Source organism: Sus scrofa, chromosome 12 (genome assembly GCF_054392235.1).
Source record: "Sus scrofa isolate SSC_HxYL_T2T_F1_AM1 chromosome 12, Sscrofa_HxYL_maternal_Yorkshire_Landrace_v2.0, whole genome shotgun sequence".
NCBI classification, from domain to species: domain Eukaryota; kingdom Metazoa; phylum Chordata; class Mammalia; order Artiodactyla; family Suidae; genus Sus; species Sus scrofa.
The window spans coordinates 5982031-6004556 of record NC_139394.1 but is presented as its reverse complement, the minus strand read 5'-3'; the positions used below and the strand labels follow the sequence as shown (position 1 = coordinate 6004556).

At 43.4% G+C, this 22526-nt stretch overlaps 1 protein-coding gene and 1 long non-coding RNA gene across 2 annotated transcripts in view; both read right to left on the bottom strand.

Annotated features, from left to right (window-relative positions):
• The window catches only part of GRB2 (growth factor receptor bound protein 2), a 68469-nt gene extending 46630 nt beyond the window's left edge, over positions 1-21839 (bottom strand). The window contains 2 exon segments of the mRNA NM_001137628.1: positions 14307-14524; positions 21709-21839. Of these exon segments, the coding sequence (NP_001131100.1) occupies positions 14307-14384 (78 nt within the window). The 5' untranslated portion in view covers positions 14385-14524; positions 21709-21839.
• On the bottom strand, positions 1662-8403 carry LOC146398012 (uncharacterized). Its single transcript, XR_014820832.1, has 2 exons — positions 5852-8403; positions 1662-5456 (listed from the first exon to the last, which is right to left on the bottom strand). It is a non-coding gene; the product is annotated as an uncharacterized LOC146398012 (long non-coding RNA).
• Positions 21840-22526: the final 687 nt, after the last annotated feature.

The following is a 22526-nucleotide window of genomic DNA, read 5'->3' as shown; positions in this document are numbered from 1 at the left end:
GCTCTCTCTATAACAATTCTTTATTAGATACGGACTTATCAAAGAGTCAAAAGAACAAAATGAAAATATAAAATCTGTATTCAGCTGACACAGTCAAAATGAGCCTATGAAGAAGAGACAACGGAACAATGTGGCATCCTGGATGGGATCTCAGAAAAGAAAAAGGAGTATTAGGAAAAAACTAAGGAAATCTGAATAATGTATGGACCTTAGTTAATAAAGTATTAATATTGGTTTGCTAATTTTATTTATTTATTTATTTATTTATTTATTTTTGTCTTTTTGCTATTTCTTTGGGCCGCTCCCGCAGCATATGGAGGTTCCCAGGCTAGGGGTCTAATCAGAGCTGTAGCCACTGGCCTACACCAGAGCTACAGCAACGCAGGATCCGAGCCGCGTCTGCAACCTACACCACAGCTCACGGCAGCGCCGGATCCTGAACCCACTGAGCAAGGACAGGGACCGAACCTGCAACCTCATGGTTCCTAGTCGGGTTCGTTAACCACTGTGCCACGATGGGAACTCCTGGTTTGCTAATTTTAAAAATATACTATACTAAAATGTTAATCATGAGAAACTGAATGTGAGATATATGGGATCCTTCTGAGCTATCTCTGCAATTTTTTGAGTAAATCTAAAAATATTCTAAAATAAGTCTATGTTTAAAAAAAAAAAAAACCATGTTAAGGAGTTCCCATCGTGACTCAGTGGGTTAAGAACCTGACAGTCTCCATGAGGATGTGGGTTCCATTCCTGGCCCTGCTCAGTGTGTTAAAGATCTGGCTTTGCTGCAAGCTGTGGCATAGCCTGCAGATACAGCTCAGATCCAGTGCTGCCATGGTGGCTGTGGCATAGGCCTTAGTTGAAGCTCTGATTTGACCCCTAGCCTGTGAACTTCTATATGCTGTAGGTGTGGCCATAAGAAGAAAAAAAGAAAAAAACAAAACAAAACAAAAAACTATATCCAGTAAAGATGTTGCAACAGTTTTACTTTCGTCTTAACAAGAGGATCCTGTTGCAGGACCCTGGCTGACAGCACAAGCATCACTGACCTTAGTCTTAGTCTAAGCTCCCCATAAACACAGCCCTGAATTGGGGGCTTTCACACTTGTATTTGATATCAACAACAATATAACTGTAACTGAGTAAATGTCTCCAGGTGTACGCAGGAGAATCTTGAGCTTCTTTGTTTACTCAAGCAATTTTCTTCCAAAGGCTTCCTGAAAAGGTATTCCATTTTCTACTCCTTTGACCATAGACTTTTTTTCTTTTTCTTTTTGGGGCCACATCTACTGCATATAAAAGTTCCTAGGCCGGGGTCAAATGGGAGCTGCAGCTGCTGGCCTACGCCACAGCCACAGCAACATGGGATCCCAGCCGTGTCTGTGACCTACACCACAGCTCACGGCAACACCCCCCGGGAGATGGAACCCACATCCTCCTTGATGCTAGTCAGGTTTGTTACTGCTGAGCCATAATGGGAACTCCCAACCACGGACCTTTTAAACTTTAGACACCAACATCTAGACCGCAGATTTCAGTTATATACCACTCTGGACTACACGCAAACTCGTTAAATATAATTCATATTCTGGTGATGAATAAAAATTTAATCCTTTCCATTCCTGAAGTTACTAAAACACTGTATAAACTTCATGCTATTTTCTTTTTTGTTGTTGTTGTTGTTGTTGTTGTTTTAGGGCTGCACCCTGCGGCATATGGAGGTTCCCAGGCTAGGGGTCTAATTGGTGCTGTCGCCACCAGCCTACACCACTGACACAGCAACGCCAGATCTGAGCTACATCTGTGACCTACACCACAGCTCACGGCAATGCTGGATCCTTAAGCCACTGAGTGAGGCCAGGAATTGAACCTGAAACCTCATGGTTCCTAGTCGGGTTCGTTTCTGCTGTGCCACAACAGGAACTCCCATGTTATTTTCAATACTTGGGATGTTATAGCTTAAAGTAGCTCCATTTATCCTGCTGTGTAGCACTGGGAACTATATCTAGTCACTTATGATGGAGCATGATAATTTGAGAAAAAAAGAATGTATATATGTATGTGTGACTGGGTGACCTTGCTACACTGCAGAAAACTGATGGAACACGGTAAACCAGCTATCATGGAAAACAATAAAAAATCTTAAAAAAAAATAAAGTAGCTCCACTTAAAAACCCTATTCAGTATGCTCTACATACAAATGTGTCATAGAAATCCATTTCCATAAAATATTTCCTTAAAAGGTGGGGTGGTGGTGTCATGGGCATAAAATCTGAGATTGATGGTACTTATCTAAAGTTTTTTATAAAACGTGAAAGAAGTGTCATCATCACTGAAGCGCTTGCATGTGCCATGTTGTTATCACTATGGCTCACATCTACTTTTGAAACTGCCACATACACTGAAAGGCAATTAACCTTCCAAGTTTAAGTGTTCTAGGACAACTCCAACAGCCCCTTAGTGTTTGAGAGCAAGCTCTGCTAATGTTAGAAACAGAAGTCCTTAGTAAGTCAAGCATATCTGGATGGACAAAGCAGTCATGAGTGCTTCTAAATTAGCTCAGAACACTTTTCAATACTCCTGTCTTACTAAGTCTGTTTTCATTCAGAACACCCAGTGCACACCTAGCACAGCTCTTAAAACTATGTATTACTAAATATTATCTACATCGTGAACACTCTGCACTAAGCATAGTACCCTTAACCTGGAAGATACTCTATTGCTGTGATTTATCAAGATACTGCATAAGCAGTCTTAAGAAAACCCAAACCTCCAAAAAGCACGTCATTGGTTAGTTTTCACCAGGATATCTGAGAATATGCAAGTGAGAAGCAGACGTCTTTTGTAAAACCTTCACTATCTAATAGGAAAGGAGAGGAGTGAGGGTAAGAACATGCAGAAAGCTAACATTCTGATACACAATACCAACAAACGGCTAAAAGGGAAAGTTAACTTCTACAGTCTTTAAGGGCAACAGCTCTTCAGATGGGTGTAGTTATATTAGGTACTCCAAGAAGGCAGATAAAGGGCATCTGAGCACAAAGGGCATGACTTTCCAAGTCAACGAAAACTTAAAGCACTGGTTCTTTCTCACCAGTAACGTAAATTTAGGAGACCAATAAAGTTATTTGTCTCCCAGTAGGGCTACAAGTTTCTACTTCCAGCACTAAGTGAGGCCATTAGTCACAAATTCAACTGGACACCTGATGTGGACAACACCAGTACAACGTTTGAGAAAATGCTACCGATTTCCGGTTCAAGACCTGCTCTAACTCAACTTTCAGGTTCGAGACCTGCTCTAACTCAGCTTTCACGGTTCGAGACCTGCTCTAACTCAGCTTTCACATGTGACTTTGAGAAAGTCTTCATCATTATCATCTTCTCTCAATAGCCTGGCAAAGAAACCCTTCAAGCTACTGCTTTTTCCTAAAGAGGTACAGTTCATTTAAGCAGAAACCCCGTCCTTCCTTCCAAAGATGAAGTACCTGCTTACTTTCATACTGTAATTCTGAATACGGTTTCACTGTGTTTCTCATCATACCCAGAAAGAATAGTAAAAGTAACTATGGCTGTATTCTTTTAAATGGGTTTTTGTTTTGTTTTTTTTTCCTGAAAGGTTAGAGAAAAACGGAATAGTAATTTCCTCTAGGAAGAGTGTTTGCCTTTTACATTTTCTAATGAGTTCAGCATTTATTTGTTTACTTACTTTCCGAGTGACAGGAGCGATTCTGGCCTAATTTTCTTTTACGCTTCTCCACTGAATAACTCTTAAAAGAGTAAAATGAAGACACAGGATTTTTCCAATGCACGATAGGTTACTAAAACCCACTAACAACTTCAAAGCTTTGTCTCTTAGTTTTAGTTTTCAAAACCAAACATTTTTTTGTATAGAAGTTGATAAATACAATGTAAACTTAGCTAGAGCTAAAAATGGACAGAGGACAAGGAAGGAGAAATGGATAATTAAACCTCTGAAAACCTGCAATGTGGCTGCACTACTGATCTTATTCCAGTTTGGAGACTGACCTAATAAGTCAGAACTACTAAGTGAGACTGCACGCGACATCACTGTCCTATCAGGTGCAGGGAAAAGATAAGCTAGATAGAACTAGAAATTTGGGCAGCATGACCAGTTTTAGGGCCGAACATGCTTCTAGTTTATCACTGTATACGCTACGTAAAGCCTACACAATAGCCCTAGATAACGCCCTACATAATGTGGAGATGCTGGTGTTATCTGCATCAAGAAAAGCCTTCATATAAAACCCGATTTACTCCATGAAGCTGTACACTGCGATTTTTTTTTTTTGTCCTTTTAAGAAAGCAAAACAGACCCTAGAAGGTTTGTTGACCTGTCAACTGACATTATAGTGTTCTTGTATTTTATTGCTCTTCTGATTATGAAACTAGTACATGCCTGTACAATTTTCCCTTACAGCTACGCATGCTGTAGAAAGTGACAGTTCTCCATAAAACCAGCATCCAGAAAAAACCAACATGACAGTTTTCTTTTTTCTTTATATCACAGTACATTTAAGCGCATGGAGATGTTTCAATAAGTCAGTCTACTTTTTTCTCAAAAGCTCTCAGCAGAGCCTCCTGGCTCTAAAGCTAAACATTTGCAGCATCAACTAAACAAAGCCTGGTTTGTCTGGCTTCCCATGTTTTTCCAAACATGAGTGAGGATGGACGATCTCCCTCTAGAAGGGATTCATTTAGCCAGAGAAGTAAAACTGAATTAAAACTGTATCTATGAATGCACATCGAATTTCTCGGCTATCAAAATTACCTGTTTACCTGACACAACTATAAAAAAGCAAATTAATCACCTTGAAGGAACAGCACAAAACAAAACATGCTTCAGAAAAACTATGTGTCAAGCATCTTAGATGCTGAATGAAAAGATTTGATCATTTCTCAAATCTGGTTCCACGGTCCTAAAAAACACCATCAAAGTGTGAAATACCGTGCTGTGGTTAAAGGACAGAGAATGAAGCCAAGGGCAGCTGCACTATTATTACTCTTCTGGCCAAGATTATGGGCTATTCTCATTCAACTGACCTCAAGTAGGTGATCTGTTCAATCCTTCTGGACAACAGAGCATCATATATATCAAGAGCCTCCTGTGAGATTATGAACTAAATTAATAAAACCAAGCTAAATAGCCAGCAAAAGGGAAATAACTAAGTCAACTATAGAACAATTAGCTTTAAAAATACTAAACTTTAAAAAACACTAAAGTAGGAATTCCCATTGTGGCTCAGCGGAAATGAATCTGACTAGTATCCGTGAGGATGCATGTTCGATCCCTGGCCTCGCTCAGTGGGTTAAGGATCTAGCATTGCCGTGAGCTGTGGTGGAGGTTGCAGACACAGCTGGGATCTGGCGTGGCTGTGGCGTAGGCTGGCAGCTACAGCTCCAATGTGACCTCTAGCCTGGGAACTTCCATATGCCTCAGGTGCGGCCCTAAAAAGACAAAACAAAACAAAAACAAAAAAACCCAAACCCTAAACCACTAAAAATAATAGGTAAAACAAATATGGGGAAATGATAACACATGTTGTATTTTAAGTCCCATCATAATTACAGCACTATAAAATGTTTGTATAATGAAAAAGCCTAGAAGATATCTAGGCTTAGCAAAAATACTGGAGGAGGGTTAAGGCAGGATTTTGAATTTCCTATCTTTTTTCCCCCCCATTAATATATGTTAATCTTAAATGTTAAGGAAAAACTGAAATACTGGAGTTCCCTGGTGGCTCAGTGGATTAAGGATCTGGCATTGTCACTGCTGTGATGCGGGCTGCTGCTGTGGTGTGGGTTCAATCCCTGGCCCTGTAACTTCCACATGTCATGAGTGTGGCCAAAAAAAAAGAAAGAAAAAGAAAAAAGAGGAAATATTGACAATAAAATGTTGTAAATATATTCTTTTTCCTCTAGCAAACCATCTCAAACCATACATATTTATCTAGGAAAATAACAAATCTATGATAATGACACAAAGAAGACATACAATGATCAATATTCTGAGGAAAACATACACTCCTTTCTAATCCTCTGTAAAGTCGACTGTTTCAAGTCTACATTGCTCCAAAATGCATTTCCTCTCACTTTAAAACTGAACCGAGGGTTTTTGTATTTTTCAAAAGCAAAGCATTGCAAAAGGCTTTGCCATTTTGCTAAACCTAGATTTTAAGTCTGCTGTTAAACTAAAGAATAAATTAATTAGTTAAAAATTAAAGCCATTGTTAAGGTGAGAAAAAAAAACTTTCACTATTTACCACTTCTAATTAGTACCTGTTTTGATAAATAATATTAGGACAGAAAGTGTAAGAGCTACTGCTAGAAATGGGACCAAAGTAGGCTCTAAGCTTTCGCACGAGATACAGAAGGAAACACATCGAAGCATTACAGTATCCTTGAGATTTAAAAACATTCCTTAAGGAGAAAATACACCAACTCTGGGTACTGAGACAGAGAGAGGTCACTCATAATAATGAAAGACTCCTTAATATCCTGATAGTGAATACAATAATGAGTTTTTCCCAAGGCTGTTTCTTCTCTCATCTCTTAAGAGTCAGCCAACAGCACAATCTCAAAGTCTGTTCGGCCCAAGAAATACACAAGAGGGAGGTCCCCAAGAGAAGGCTGTGCAGGGGCCCAAAGCTCTGCTTTCAGGATTAATCCGAGAGAGATCAAAGACCTTTAAGAATAGAGAAACTACTTGTCCATCGACAGCGTGCTTTCGGCTAAACTCTAAGGCAAAGTCTGAACAGCTCTGAGTTTGAGGTAATCTCAGGACAAGCACCCAGCCAGGTTTCTGTGTAGAGTCCTGTGACTTAACGGTTACCTGAGCCAGCAGCTGGCCGGACTCTTCTCATCAAAGCCGTGCATCTGAGTAACATTAACAAAACCCCTGGCAGCGGCAGGGACATTCACTCCACGCCCAGCACTGCTTCAAGCACACGAATACACCGCTCCTCACAAGCCTCGCTGTGACTCTAAGAAGGGAGGTGTCGCTGTTCCCACTTGGGCCCTAGGAGAACCAAAGCTCGGGGTAAGCGTCCCAAGACCACAAGGCCCATCTGCCGGTGGCAGGACGTGGGTCTAGCCTTGGGGCAGGCGTTCTTTCCCACGACATCCCAGGAGTCTCTCATTCCACGTCCACCAGGTGAAACAGGATGTATCTGCCAAAGGGACCAAAGTTTTCCTCCAAAAGGCACTTGGAGTCCCTTTTAAAAAACAAAGTTTTATGATATTGAGCATAGGGACAGTGAACTTTTAGCCTAAAGATTTAAAAGCAGGTTAAACCTCAGTCATTAAAAAACAAAACACCAACCAACCCATGACCAGAGCACTTTAACCTCCCAGAATATCCATTAAGGTAAAAAGACGCAAAATGTTAACTACTTACTATTTGAATAACACTATCAATTTAATAAAATTGATAAATTTTTAAAAAGGCACAAAAAGAGGAATCATATGAAATTCAGTCCTTGGAGAAATTCAGAAAGAACTCCATGTTTTTAATAAGCAAATAGAAACAGATAGCAATATTCCCCGAATGGGCTCGCACTCTCTTTCGAGTTTGACTTCATTTGGGCACAAAAAGCCCCACAGAGTAGTGGTTAAGAATGTGGAATCTCGACTTAACCAGCCTGGATTTGAATGTGAACTTGAGCAAGTTACTTAACATAAGCCTCAGGTTCCAGATCATTAAATTGGGGATAAGAGAATCTGTCTTAATAGGATTATTGTGAGGATTAAAAGAAAATCCCAGTAAAATATTTAGCTTTGTGCAAGGACATAACTAAAAACTCAATCTATTAGATACACTTTTACTTTTTAAAAGAGGATCTATAGAGTTCCCGTCATGGCTCAGTGGCTAACCAATCCGACTAGGAACCTTGAGGTTGCAGGTTTGATCCCTGGCCTTGCTCAGTGGGTTAAGGATCCAGCGTTGCCATAAACTGTGGTGTAGGTTGCAGACTCAGCTCATTGCTGTGGCTCTGATTAGACCCCTAGCCTGGGAACCTCCATATGCCTTGGGTGCGGCCTAGAAAAGGCAAAAAGACAAAAAAAAAAAAAAAAAAAAAAAAAAAAAAGATCTATAAACACATGTCTGAGCAAGCGTAGATGTTATTCTGAGTTGATGTAAGTTTACATCAACCTTAACATCTTTCTCTTTTTTTTTTAGGTCTTTTTAGGGTCAAACCCACAACACATGGAGGTTCCCAGGCTAGGGGTCAAATCAGAGCTATAGCTGCCGGCCTACACCACAGCCACCGCAACCCCAGATGCAAGCCACGTCTGTGACCTACACCACAGCTCAAGGCAACACCACATCCCCAACCCACTGAGCAGGGCCAGGGATTGAACTCAAGTCCTCTCCTCATGGACACTAGTTGGGTTCATTACCGCGGAGTCACCACGGGAACCCCCAGCCTGAACATCCTCACACTGCTCCAGCCACAGGCACCAGAATCTGTTTATGCGGCTCCTAATGATGGGCTACTTAGGGTTCTGTTTGTTTGGCTGGGTTTTTTCTTTTTCTGGCCATGCCCACGGCATGCAGAAGTTACAGGAATTGAGAACACACTCGCCACAACAGTAACCAGGGCCACAGCAGTGACAACACTGAATCCTTAACCTGCTGGGCTACCAGGGAATTCCAGGGTTTTTTTTTTTTTTCCTAATATGGTAATTCCATGGATTCAAAGAGCCCTCTTTTTAAGACCTTTTAATATCTCTGAAATGTATATTAAAATGGTATTTCTTAAATGCAGAAATTTCTAAGTGGTACAAAATTCACTGAAATAAACACCCATGTCTACATTTTTACAAACTTCTGAATTTTCTTAAACCGAAGCCCTTAAAGTGGACTTGCCGGTCCCTTTAAATACACGTTACCAAGCCACTGTTCAGGAAGACCAAGGCATTGGTACAAACCTCCACTGGCAGGACGTGACAGGATCCACTTCCCCACATCCTGACCAACAGAAAGTGGGGTCAATCTTCATCATCTGATGGGCAAAGTGACCTTTTCTCTCGTTATGAACCTCCGCTTACTTTAGAGAGGATGTCCAGTAAGTCACGACACAGAAGCAGGGCCACGCGTGAGCAAATCAGGACTGCTGATGACCTATCATCTCTGGTTTGCTGCCACCGGATAGTTAACAGAGGCGTTACCGTATCGTAGGGGGCACTGCAGCCAGACCGAAGATCAGAGCCCAGCTTTGCCACTCACTAGATGTGTGAACCTGAGCCCGTGACTTAACTTCTGCACCCATAAGACGGGGCTAATAATGCCAACCTTTCAGTGCCCCAGTTAGAAATCATCTAACTTTGTGGCATATATAAAATGCTCCATAAACAGCGGCTATTTAATGATGACTTAGCGGCTCAGAGAGGTGAAAACTGAAGACCCCCAAGGAACACTGCATTTCCTTACTCATTTCTTTCTCCAAACAGGGATAGCTGGTCTTCACCTAGCCACTGCCGCACCCCCCACCCCAAAAGGGGTCTTGTATAGAGATGTAAGTTGGTTCTTAGCACCTGTTTGGAAATAATGTATTCAGATGGGGGGCGGGGGGGAGGTGGTGAATATAATGAAAGGCAAATAAATTATTTGTTGTAAGAGAACTCCAACTGCCCTCCTTCTCCAAGATTAAACAGTCTGAGTTTAGTCAAGATTGGTAAAAAGTCTTACCAACAGGCAAAGAAATACTTCAAAAAGCATACTGACACTAGTACTTTAACATAGTGAAGGAAAAAAACCCCCACACCCCCTCTTATTTTTGAGGTTTGATAGTTCAAACACCCGAATGAGACTGAAGTACTGAACTGCAGGACTTAGAGCTGCCGTGAAAACCCAAACCAATCCCGTCCCAGCTCAGATTCCTGGCTCTCAGGCGCGCACACTCAATAGACTTCTCTTCTCAGTTACACAGGAGACTTATTCAAAAGCCCCCTGCCGACAGGCAGAAATCCCATTATTTTTCCTTTCAGCGTCTCTCAAAGCTCCCCTGTCCTTCAAGCCTCGTCTTCAGCTCCTGTGCGGGCACTTATCTCACAACCCGAACACTGCGACAGACCCGCCGGCGGAGCCTCCAAGGCTTCCTCCCTGTGATCTGTCAGACAAGCAGGACACTTTCCTCATCAGCTCACAACCTTCAGAGGCTCCTTAAAGACAAGACCAAACTCCTCTTGGGTTTTCCTTATCCGGCTCCACCTTATTCCCGCCCCAGTCACAGTCTCTAACCCTATTCTGGCGCTCCTCTCTCAAACACAAGCACGACCCCGACCCCCGCTTCTCTTCTCCCAGCCCCGTCCCAGGCATCACAAGCCCAGTCCCAGTCTCACTTCTTCCCCACTGCTTTCTCCGACTTCAGCACGTACCAGTCTCTTCCCTGCTAAATTACTCTGGCAGTTCCACTGTGCCCCACAACTTTAGCATTCTGTGAAACACAGTTCAGCACTAAGCACGCATAGCTGTGATCTTAGGTCATTCGTCTCGATGGGCCACCATTTCCTCACCTGTAAATAATCAAGTCTAAGTTGAGAGATTTTAAAGGTCTTTTCCTGTTCTAAAATCCCTCTAATTTTGCATACTGCCACATACTGCTTCACATATTGATGTCATTTCTCTTATTTGATTTCAGATTCCTGAAGGGAGACATCTTCCATTTCTTCCCCAACTCACAGAGCAGCTTATTCCAGGATGCGGCTCAAGGAGACGCTCTGTAAATGTGACGGTGAGACAGGGTCAACAGCACTGAACCCAAGACCTAGTTCAAGAGCCGTTTAGGAAACTGGAAAAGGAAGTGAGTGCCAGGCAGAGACGAAGATACTGAGATGAGTTGGTTCTCTTCTGGAGTTGAAGGTGTGCCTGCAGAGAAGCTCTAGAATGCAGTAAGCACAGGCTTGACAGCTCAAAAGTCTCTTAATTCCTATGCAGCCCGTGGCAGGTGCAAGCGTTAGGTAAGCTCTGGCGTTGTGTGTGCTCTAGGGCAGAGTATTCAGGGGTCTGGTTCAGTGGAGGGCCCCTGGGGCTACCTCAAGGCTGCCCTATGTCAGGAAATTTAGGTTCCTTTCAGCCGGGTAAGGCCTGAAACTGCAACAGAAGAGCAATTTCCTCCATTTCTATGCCCCAGTGCCCTCCCCACCGCTCCCCAAGAAAAATACAAGCTTTTATTTGTATTAGAGGGAAATTAACAAAGGCAGATATATTGAAGCACTGAGTTCTATTTGAGGCATCCAGTAGGATGTTTTCAACTTGCTCTCTCCTCTGAGAGCAGCACAACTCAACAAGTGGATAAAGAGTAAGGCAGTGGTTGGCTGGAGTCAGGCGTCAACATTCACCAAAAGCTACCCAGGAAACTCCAAGACCATGAGGGGCTGTAACCCTTCTGAACTCTAGGCAGAGGGCAAGGCCCCTTCCGAGTTCATTGTCTCCAAATAAAGTGTATTCCATACCCGTGTGCACACGTCCCCTTTATCAACGGGGCAAATACAACCCCAACTTCAATCAAGGGAAACTGGTCAAGGCCTTCCAGCCTCTTCTAAATGTGTTTTGGCTCATAACTAACGTCCTAAAAGAGTTATCAGATCAAATTCAAGAAGAAAACGCTGTTTTTCTTTCCCCCCTTTTTTTTTTTAAAAAAGAAAAAACTAGTAGCTCTTAAGACAAGCAATGTCCCGTCTCTTCATTTAGCTGTTTCACAGAATTATGAGACAAGCTACTGTATCGTCACTCTCTTTTTGGAGTAAAGCCACAAGATTACTAACAGACAGCTAACCGGCCACCATTCAAAAGCAATAAGGGCATTATGACTTCATATGCCAGTTATCTACTCAACTGGGAAGAACAAAACATATGTATTTTTCTCTCTCCCCAAAGAAAATGTGAAAGCAAATGTGAGCACCCTGACTCACTTTCTCTCCCATCATAAAAATTTCCGGGGGAATGTTAAACACTGTCATCTTCTCTAGTCGTAGGATGGAAAGGAGGATGTCAGGCTTGTCCGGGAACTTCATCACTTTAAGCTGGAGAACTGATGAAATGTCCAGGATCCAAGACTATAATGTAGTAAATAGGGAATGCACTTGCCTAAAAATTCTTAAAAATAGACCCCAAATTCACAATTTTCTTTTGATTTATTGCTTTAGCGCTAAATGCACAACTGAGGAGGTCCTGCTGTGGCTGTGGTGTGTGCACTGGATTATGAATCTGCATCGGCTCGGGTTCAATCCCTGGCCCGGCAAAGTGGGTTAAAGGAGTTGTGACTCAGAGTCAATCCCTGGCCCAGGAACTTCCATACGTCCCGGGGAGCGGCCATAAAAAATAAAAGCGCAAGTGGATAGACTTAGACAAAAAATATGAACTTCCAGGCTAAAGTGTCAAGTTTCTAGGGTAAGCTTAATGGAGATATCTAATTTATGTTTAAGTAAACAAACCAAACCAACAATCACCAACCAAACCCCAAGCATGGCCTCAAAGCAGTTTTGTACAGGTGACAAATGGGGCTAATTGAGTAGCCAATTTTTTTCTTCTTTTTTTGAGTAGCCAATTTTACTATGATATTAGGAGTAGGTTATTTGCTGAAAATAATAATCACCTAAGAAAACATCAAATTACCTCCTCTGTACACCAATGATAAAGAGTAATTTAGGAGTCAAAGTTATGCTTGCTGTTTTCTAGCTAGAGAAATAGAAGATGTATTTCAGAGGTCCTGTCTGTGGCTCAGTGGTAATGAACCAGACTAGTATCCATGAGGACATGGGTTCGATCCCTGGCCTCACTCAGTGGGTTAAGGATCGCATGTTGCCATGAGCTGAGGTGTAGGTCGCAGACGTGGCTCGGATCTGGCTTGGCTGTGGCCGGTACCTGCAGCTCCGATTCAACCCCTAGTCTGGGAATTCCATAAGCCGTGGGTGTGGCCCTAAAAAGACCAAAAAAAAAAAAAAAAAAGCTGTATTTCACTATAAAACCTATAGCTGGTTCTGTCTGCCTTCTGACAATTAATTTAGTGCTGACTTTGAGAATACCATCAAAAAGCTTGGCATCACAAAAACAGCTTTGAAGACAACAGTTTCCTGCTCCCTAAAGGGCTCTTTATCACCGTCTATACATTTCTAACACTAAGAAAACCACTGTGCAGCTAACTTCAGAGCGGCACTCTACACTTCAGGCAAACAGCAAAATAGCAACTATCCACAGGTGTGCAAACCTTAAAAACAAAAATCACTAGTCCTTTTATAAAGAATCGTATTTCTCTATTTCCACTTTCTTCCTCTCTATAAAATCCTAATAATTTCATTCAAGGCTGGTAACAAATGGATGGCAAATTCCAACCATCAGACTGAGGTTCAGAGGAAAAAAGTCAAAACTTGAGACACAGTGAAGACTCAAATATTAAACTTCAAACACTAAACTGGGGTTTTTCTCAAAGTTGATATGCTATTCAATAACACACACCCTTGTAAAAAGAAATTATATACCCAAAAGGGCAAGCTGCTCCAGTCAATTGGGTAAGCAACATAATTAACATGTGCCAGGTGGAAAGCGAATCTCATGTAAATAGGGGGGCTCAACATGAGCTGCAAACTGTAGGGAAGCTTATTTTTAAACCGTCAGCAGGTTTCTTTTGTGCAATTAGAGTTTAATACAGGGTAATTGCTCCTCAAGTTTAAGAAAATCAAAATCTGACTTGTACAATAGCAAGTTGAACCTTGTTATTCAGAACTCCATTAGCTGTTTCACAAAGAATAAAAATACACAGAGATTCTTTAATGAGTTTTGGCATACACTTCTAACCACCTCACTAAACCAGGGGAAATTAATTTCTAACTTACCAGGATCACATTCCAGAATGGAAAAATCTGACGACGTAAAATGAGACTAATTGAGTGCTCTTACATAAATATTTCAAGTTTAGCTCCTTTGAAGAACTCCTCTCATTTTTTAATAAAACTCCACAAGGTAAACCAATCTTCTCATACGCTTCCTCACTATAATCACACTGCCTTGACTTGACGTGAATTACCAATATCAACAAAGCAACTGGAAATACTTGAGGCTTTCACACAAAGGCAGTTAGAGACCAGACACCACACCAACCCTCTGAAGTCATATTTGCTATTCTACTCAGCCATCTAGCTTATCCGAATCACACAGGACGCTAAGTGTGAAGAGGGGCAATGAAAAAAGAAGGAGCACAGCTTCTTTGTGTGTTATCAGGGCAAAAGCAGGCAGGTCAGCAGAGGAGAGGCTGTCTGGGCGTTTGCTGGGCATCACCCCTTACCTTGAGGATGTCCCCCCTTTTGAAGCTCAGCTCGTCGTCTGCGGTGGCTTTGAAGTCATACTTGGCGATGGCTTCCATTCTGAGCGGGGCTCAGGGCTCAGCAGCCTGAAGCAGGGGGAAGGCAGTCTTCCCTGCCGAAGGAGATACCCAGGGCTCTGGGCTCAGCCTCGCCGCTCTTCGGGGACTCGCTCCTGCTCTCCGGGACACACAATGCCACCCTGAATCAGAAGAGCAATGCCTGAGAGAAGTGGCCGATCGAAGGCAGCCCCGCCCTGCCAGCGGCCTGCCGTCCCAGCCCCCACGCCCCCCGGCGGGCCCTCCTCCCTCCCTTCCAGGCAGGAGCCCGGGCTCCTTCTTCCTCTCGGCAGCCGCAGCCCCCGGGCGACTGACAGGCCCGCCGGCCAATGGCGGCCGCCGGCTCCAGCTCCGCCGGCGCGCACTTCCTCTCGCCGCCGCCGCCGCCGCCGCTGGGAGGGCCGGGGAGCCGGAGCCGCCGCCTCGGCTCCCTCGTCCGCACGCCCCTCCGGCACCAAGCGCGGTCCCGGAGGCTCTGCACCGCCCTGGCTCTGCGGGAAGAGGCTCGCCCCGGGAGCGGCCCTGCTCTTCGCAGGGAATTGGGCCTCTCCCCCGGCCAGCTTTCCTGGGTGTTTGCAAACCCTGGGCCCCCCATCCCCAGTCCAGGGCCAGCGATGTGGGCTGCGGTCCTGAGCGGCTTTAACGGGTCTCTCAGAAACGCAACCTTGGTCTGTTCCCAGGAAATCGGAAGAAAGTGGTCCAAGGAACTACTTTCTCATTCAATTTGCTGCTCTCAGCACAGGCAGCTCTCCCTCGCCACCTCCCAGCTGTGATCGGCAGGCTCGGGGGACCGGAGAAAGGAGATCCAGCTCAGAGCCTTCTGAAGGTGGGGACCTGCTTTTGCATAAGGCTCCCCCTCCCTTGAAGACCCCTGAGGCTTTGGGGTTCCCAAGAGTCCTTGAAATAGGTGTCCAAGGCTCAGTATTTCAGAAGTGGCCTCTGCACTAGTCCTAACTAGCCGAAGGAGCAAAGCTGAAGTCCTAATCTACACTTGAAAGGAATCTCTTTTTTTCACAATCGGAGAGGCCAGATATCAGGCCTGGGAGATGGTGCCAGAAGGCCAAACAGAAGCCTCTCACAGTTAGCCTGAGAACAGCTGCTTTTCCCAGAGCCAGGGAAGTATTAAACTGATCCCAAATGCATTCTGCAGGCAAAGATTCTAGAATACCCCTTAGGTAGTGCACCGGGTGAGCGTGAACCTGGGCAGTACAGCCACTGTGGAAGCAAGGAGTCTAGAGCTGGGACCACAGAACACAACACAGACGTTTGCATAACTAAAGGAAAGCGAAGCCCCATCCTGGTTTGGTCAGGTCACTGTTTTCATACAGGCTAAATAAAAGCAGAAAACACCACTGACACTGGCAGAATGGGGACGGATTATTTATAGTGACACCTTTCTTGGATAATTACCACCTAGCAGAGAACTCACTTGAGGGGCAGGAGTGATTATTACGCTTTTGTTCTAAAGTTAACAACTGGGGCATTAAGGAAGCATAGCTGCAAATGGACTAAGGAGTAAACCAGCTGGGAATATTAAGATTAGAGGGAAATGAGTATCACTAAGAAGGAAAGAGATCACCCGTTAATAAAAGGTCCTTCAGTCAAATTCTGAAAACCAAACATTCTATTGCAGGGAAACTAATAAACTAAACCAATGTTTATTCCATCAGGCCATACCTAGGATATCCTATATATTGTGCTGGCTCTAAGGAAAAAGAGTCCCAGCAAACAAAAAAATACAAAGATTTGCCTCATAGTATTTATTTTTGTGTGTCCTTAAACACCTTTTACTTATACTCACCACAGCTACTTTTTTTAATCAAATGAATCCATGGACATAACTTTAAAAGTCAGAGGATTAAAAGGCTTATGAAAAAGAGCAGTTCTCTACCCCAAAGCCCACAAGCAATCACCCTCAATTTTGTTTTCAGCTTTCTCTTCACACTTACTCACAATATTCCTAAATAATATGCTTTTACTGCTGTGTCTTAATTTATTTCAGCCATCATCCATCACGTGAAAGACGAGGACCTAGCTGTTCCGCTCCTGCCAATTCCCCCTTGCCTCCTCCCAGTAACATCACATATTCCGGTTTAAGCCGTAGCATTACATTACGAAATATTATTCACTCCTGATGTAAATAACGTATGACACCCAACCCTCTTTCCAGTATAATCCTTCAATTTTCCCCAGCGTTAATAACTGTTTCTCCTTTTTTTTGCCTACTTTCCAATGTGTACCTATTTTAAATTTCTTACAGCTGCTCCAAAATCTCTGTCACAGGCCTATCGATATTCTTCATACCTTGACCTGACCATCTATTTTCACTGGTCTGATTGTTGGGACTATGTATCAATGATGGGAAGGTGGATAACTGAGCAGATCCCCCCAAATTAAGGAGTTTCATTTTTAGAAACGCAAATCAGACAGAAACCCAGACCACTATCACTGCCAAGGTACCATGCAATAACGGGGCATAAACTCCTGTCATGCAGGATTCCAGACAACTGCAGTATGACTGAAAAGCCAAGGCATAAAAGCCAAGACCGTTTTCAACATTTCAGAAAACTTAAACTGACGAAAATCATGTTTTAAGTACTATTGCTTTTTAAGACATAGCTTGATAGACTTGAAAACGAACCAGTCAATACTTCTGTGGTTGTGCCAAACGAAAATTAGCATCTCACAGAGAAAACCAGAAGTCAGCTTATTAGGCTATCCACAGAAAAGCAAACGGGCTAAATAAATTCAGATGGGTGTGTTTCATTAAAGACAGAAAAAAGTTCTAGCACATAACACCAGACTACTTACTTAAAAAAGAAAGAAACCCGAAAGTGGATACAATGTATAATGATTTTAACAGAGTAGATGTTGCTGTTGGCTTCCCAAGAAAATGGGCTGGAAGTACACCTTACACTGAAGTTTGATGAGAGTATGTCTGAACTATTACCAGCACATATCCTGCAGCCCATCACAAGCAGTGAATTTTAATGGTAAGTGCAGCTTGAATCTTTCATTTTAAGTAATACACACAGTCTCCTAAACTGCAGTCTCCTAAACGTGTTTGTAGAATTTAATTTTCTTCCATTCAACTCTCCCCAAAATTCACAAAAAATAAAATACATGACACTTTACTGGGGCAGTATAGTATAACACTCAGACTTTCCTGAATGTTAAGTCTGCATGGTTTGATCCTGGGTTCAAGTAATGACCTTGCTGCTTACCACCTATAAGTTTGGGCTAGCCTTTTAAAAAAGCCCCAGTTTTCTCATCTGTAAAATGGGGATAGTATCACCTACTTTATAAGATTCACTGAGCATTAAAATTGGTAGTCTATAGAATAGATACATGTGAAGTGCTTTGGACAGAGCCTGACATTAAGTCACTCAAAATTAGTTAAAATGTGACCCTACTTAAAACTTATCAGATGTTCTCATTATTAAATATTAATATTACAAAGAGCAAATTAAAACAATGAGACTTCTTTCATCTACCAAAGGTCAATGTTTAAAAAAGATTTATAACATCCAGTTTCTGTAATACACTGAACTAACATTCTTTACTCGATCCAATGTTTCTTAATTTAACATTATAAGCAACTACTATATGTCTAACAATATGCTTGGTACTGGATTACAATAATAAAACCATCACAGAACCCATACTCTAGCAGGGAGTTAATTAGGCCAAGCTTTTTGGCGAGTAATTTTGTAGTATCTGCTGAAATATTTAAAGTACATACCCTTGGGCAAGCCATTCCACTTCCAAGATTCACCTCACTTGAAACAGTGACACAAATACCATGTGCAAAATACTACATCTCTAACCTATTTCCATGAGCGTAACTAAGAAATATCTTTCTATATAAGTATATAAAGCAAAATAATATATATTGCGTGCTACAAAAAAAAAAATTCAAAAGGTTAACAATAATTATCTCTGGAAATGAGATCACAGAATATTTTTACTTTCCTACCATACATCTCGATTGTATTTTCATTGTCCTTACTATAAGCATGAACTGCTTTTGTAGCTAGAAAAAACAAAAACCAAAATCTTACTGATGCTCTGGAATTAGACCTGGACTCAACTGTCCCTTTACCATTTACTAACTGAGTGGGCAACAGTAGAGAAATAACTTACATTTTCTAATGCTTAGTATCCTTCAGCTGGGAAATGGGGAAAATAAGGGCATCTACACCGTATTAGGTCATTTTACTAATTAAGAGAGTCAGCACCTGTAAAAGGCCTTAGCCGAGTGCCCGGCACAGAGTGCTAAGAGGTGTTTACCGGCACCACCAGCCCCTTCTCAAATATCGGCCCCCGTGTTCTCACAATAATCCAGAACTTCCATCTACATACATACTCTGAAGAACTCTCTGGCAGGCAAATTAACAGCCCTATTAAGCATAAACTTTCAAATTAAATAGCTCCACACCAAGTCCTAACAATGCTCAAATATTCACACATACAACAACTAATCATATCTACAGCCACTTATTCTGTTAGGCTTTTAAAAATTTACTCTGTATACACTGAAAGTGTAATTTTATGCTGAGTAATTTAAAGCCACACTACCATCTCAATTTATGGATGCATTCTGTAACAACAGTTTTGGTCCTTGGACCAGCTACATCAAAATCACCTCTTTCAGGGACTGATTCACTACGAGGTGCCTTCTGAAGTTCTGCAGCACAGTGGCCTTAGGCCCAAAACCTAATTTTTTTTTTCTTTTTTTGGTCTTCTGTCTTTTTAGGGCTGCACCTGTGGCATATGGCAGTTCCCAGGCTAGGGGAAGAATTGAAGCTGAAGCCGCTGGCCTACACCACAGCCACAGCAATGTGGGATGGGGCCGCATCTGCGACCTACACCACAGTTTACAGCAACACTGGATCCTTAACCCACTGAGCGAGGCCAGGGATCGAACCCTCGTCCTCGTGGATCCTAGGCAGGTTTGTTAACCACTGAGCCACAACGGGAACTCCAGAACCTAATTTTAAGTTAAGATTCATAGGTAATTCTTATGCATGCTAAATTTAAAAAAATCATGCTGTACTGTAAAGGTATCTTTACCAGATTTTAAAGTTTACATCTCAGATGATGCATAATGTCTTTGCATAAATTGAAAATAACGCCTATCCACTTGGCACAACTGTGAAAAAGCCAACTTTGACAAAAAAAAAACAAAAAACAAAAAACAAAAAAAAACAAAGGCTCTCAATAGTCATTCAGGAGTGCCAGAAATGTCTTCTGAATTAAGCGAATAACTATTAATTTCTCTCAGGAAACCATAGTGGGTCTCTATTCCGTATTACTTCATTTCTCCAAAATCTATTACTTTTTTGTTCTAAGTAACCATTAGAACTGTTGCTACACAATGTGCAACATGGTAACAAGAATTTCGGGGAAAAATCTCTAAGTACCATCAATTAGTTGTATTGAAAAACCTAGTAATCCCTCAAATCTGAACACACTTGCTGAGGAAGTAAACTGCCTCAAGCATTTGAGTGCTTGCTTTTAGTAACAAACAAAGCTGATTACAAGAATTAACCTTTTTAAATTTGGGGGATTCAGAACATTTTAAACAAAGGAAAGGCCAACAGAACATAGTTATTTCTTTCTGTCAACCGCCTTCCCCCCTCAAGCCCAGCAACAATAACAAAGAAGGCTGCTTATAGCAGATGCAGGAAGAGACACCTGATCTTTAAAAGCCTGGGAAAGAATAAGTTAGTACTACTCCAACAGGCAAGCTTTAATTAATTCATCAGTAGTCTAAATAAATTCTATTCCCTTAAATGGTTCAAGCTCTCTTGATTGTAATATAGGTGTCTATGGTTGGTTTTCATTTTTTAAGTCGCCTCCCCCGCTAAAAGCCAAAAAGAAGGCATATGAGCCCCAAATTGACCCAATCTTCCTTACTAACATAAGAGAGACATAGAAAAACCTGAGCAGGCACAAAAATGCGATCTAAAAGTGAAAAAAAACAACTAAAACACAAAAACACCAGCAAGCTACACTTGTGATCTAGTGCAGTATTAGTGCAGTATTGGTTACGGCTGAACTCAATCCTTTGAGCCTCCCAGCTCCCAGGGGGAGACCTTAAGTCTCGCACAGCTCTCTAGCAACCCTTCTGGCTGACTGAAGAAACACAGTGGACGCTTCACAGCAAAGGATAAAGCAGGGAAGAGGGCATCATCTTTCCGGGAGAGAAACGGAATCTTTAAATGAGGGAGAAAAACGAACGGGCGAAAGAGCAGAAACCTCAAAAAATTATGCCAAAAGGGACAATAAGGAGGAAGGGGAAGTAGATTAGACTAAAAGGGGGGGAGGGGGCAAGTGACTTGCATTATACGGAGTAAGCATTTCGTGGCCGCAGAAGACAAGGGAGAAGTTTAGAAAGGCAGCAACTGTGGAGTGCAAAGTGAACAGAGGGACTAGAAAGCCCAGAAGACTAAAGCGAATTTCTCTAGTGCGCCTTTCTTTTCCACCCTCTTCTGAGACTCAAGAGTAGCAAAAGACAGAACCCGCGAGGGCACTTCGGCTCTTCTGCAAAGTATACTTTTGCTGCATCTGAAGCCAGCCTAGGTGAACTCCCTAAATAAGCTGTTAACTAGCATGGCTTTACAATCCTATACACAGAGAGAGCTGCAAATGAAAAGTGCCAGCGATTCTCTGCCCTCGATCACGGAAATCTTTCTTCGGAGCATTCCGATTAACTGCTGCTTACTTTTCTTAACAAATGTTTTTAGGGAAGCAGTCAAAAAAAAAAAAAAAAGCGCAATAAAAGTAAAGGTATTTCTACTGGCTCCGGTAACAAACGTCCTCGCTCACAGTATTAATAGGGTTGGTGGGTTTCCTCCCAAAATTCGGCCCCCAAACACCAGGAGTTGGTGACGTGGTGGCCGTATAGGTCGAAGGAGCATCAATCACCATATTTGCAACCCGCCTCGAATCCCCCGCCTCCCGGGCCAAGTCACACTGACTCACAGAATGATTACCCTGTGTTCTCGGGCTTCTCCGGGTCCCCCCTGTGCAAACCTTCACGAAGAAAGCATAAAATTAAATCAGGAGCCCCCAGCCTCTCGTCCAGGGCTCTGTTCCAAGCCAAGGGTACTGAGAGGACGGTCCCCGGGAAGGAAGCGCCCCAAAAGGGGAAACATGGAGCCCGGAGCCCGGGCGCTCCGCTCCCCGCCCGGAGCCTCGCACTCCCGACCCCCAGGCCCGGCAGCCCACGGTACCCTGGGCCCGGTCCCCCGGGGCCGACTCCCGCGACGAAGCGGGGAGGAAGCAGCACGCGAGCAGCGCCGTCGCCGCCAGCCACACTCACCGTGGCGCAGCTGCTCCGCTCCACGCCCGGCCGGCCCCTCTGCAGCGGTGCGAGCGGCCGCAGACCCCTCTGCTGCTCCCCGAGGGCAGCGCCTATTCTCGCCGCCGTCACCGCCACAGTCTTCGTCGTCGCCGCCGCGGTCCGGTAGCTGAAGCAGCACAGCCGCCTCGCTTCCGCTCCTGGTCGGGGTCCCGCGAGAACTTCCCTGTGCGGCCCCGCCCCGCCCCGCCCCCGCGAGACTTCCCCCGGCGGAAAAGGCCCAGAGCGCAAGCGCTCCTCCTCCGCCAGGCCCCCCGCAGGTAGATCAGCTACAGGCCAGAGCGCAGGCGCCAGGCCGCCCCGCAGCAGGTGGCACCGACAGGGCTCCACCCCTGGGTCGCCGTAACCCTTTCGGTGCCAGAGCGGGTCAATTACAACTCACCTCCGAAAGAAAGGACTTTTTCTTTTTTTATGCCCCACATTTGCATGATTCAATTGTCATATTACTTTTGATGGCCGATATCAACTTATTTTTTTTTTTTATTTCTCCACTGTACAGCAAGGGGGTCAGGTTATCCTTACATGTATACATTACAATTACATTTTTCCCCCAGCCAAGAAAGGACTTTTATGCACACCCTAATCACTTCGTTTTCCCCTTCCACCAACCCAGTTTGGCGGGGTTGGGGGGGAATCTCCCTCCCACGTGAAGCAAGCCAAATAGAGGATCAGGTCTGGAAATATTTGAGAATCTGGTCCAAACAAACTCTGCTGCGTTAGGTGAATGAACATATTCGTTCGCTCATCGATTGAACCAAGTGCCTAGTACATTCTAAGCA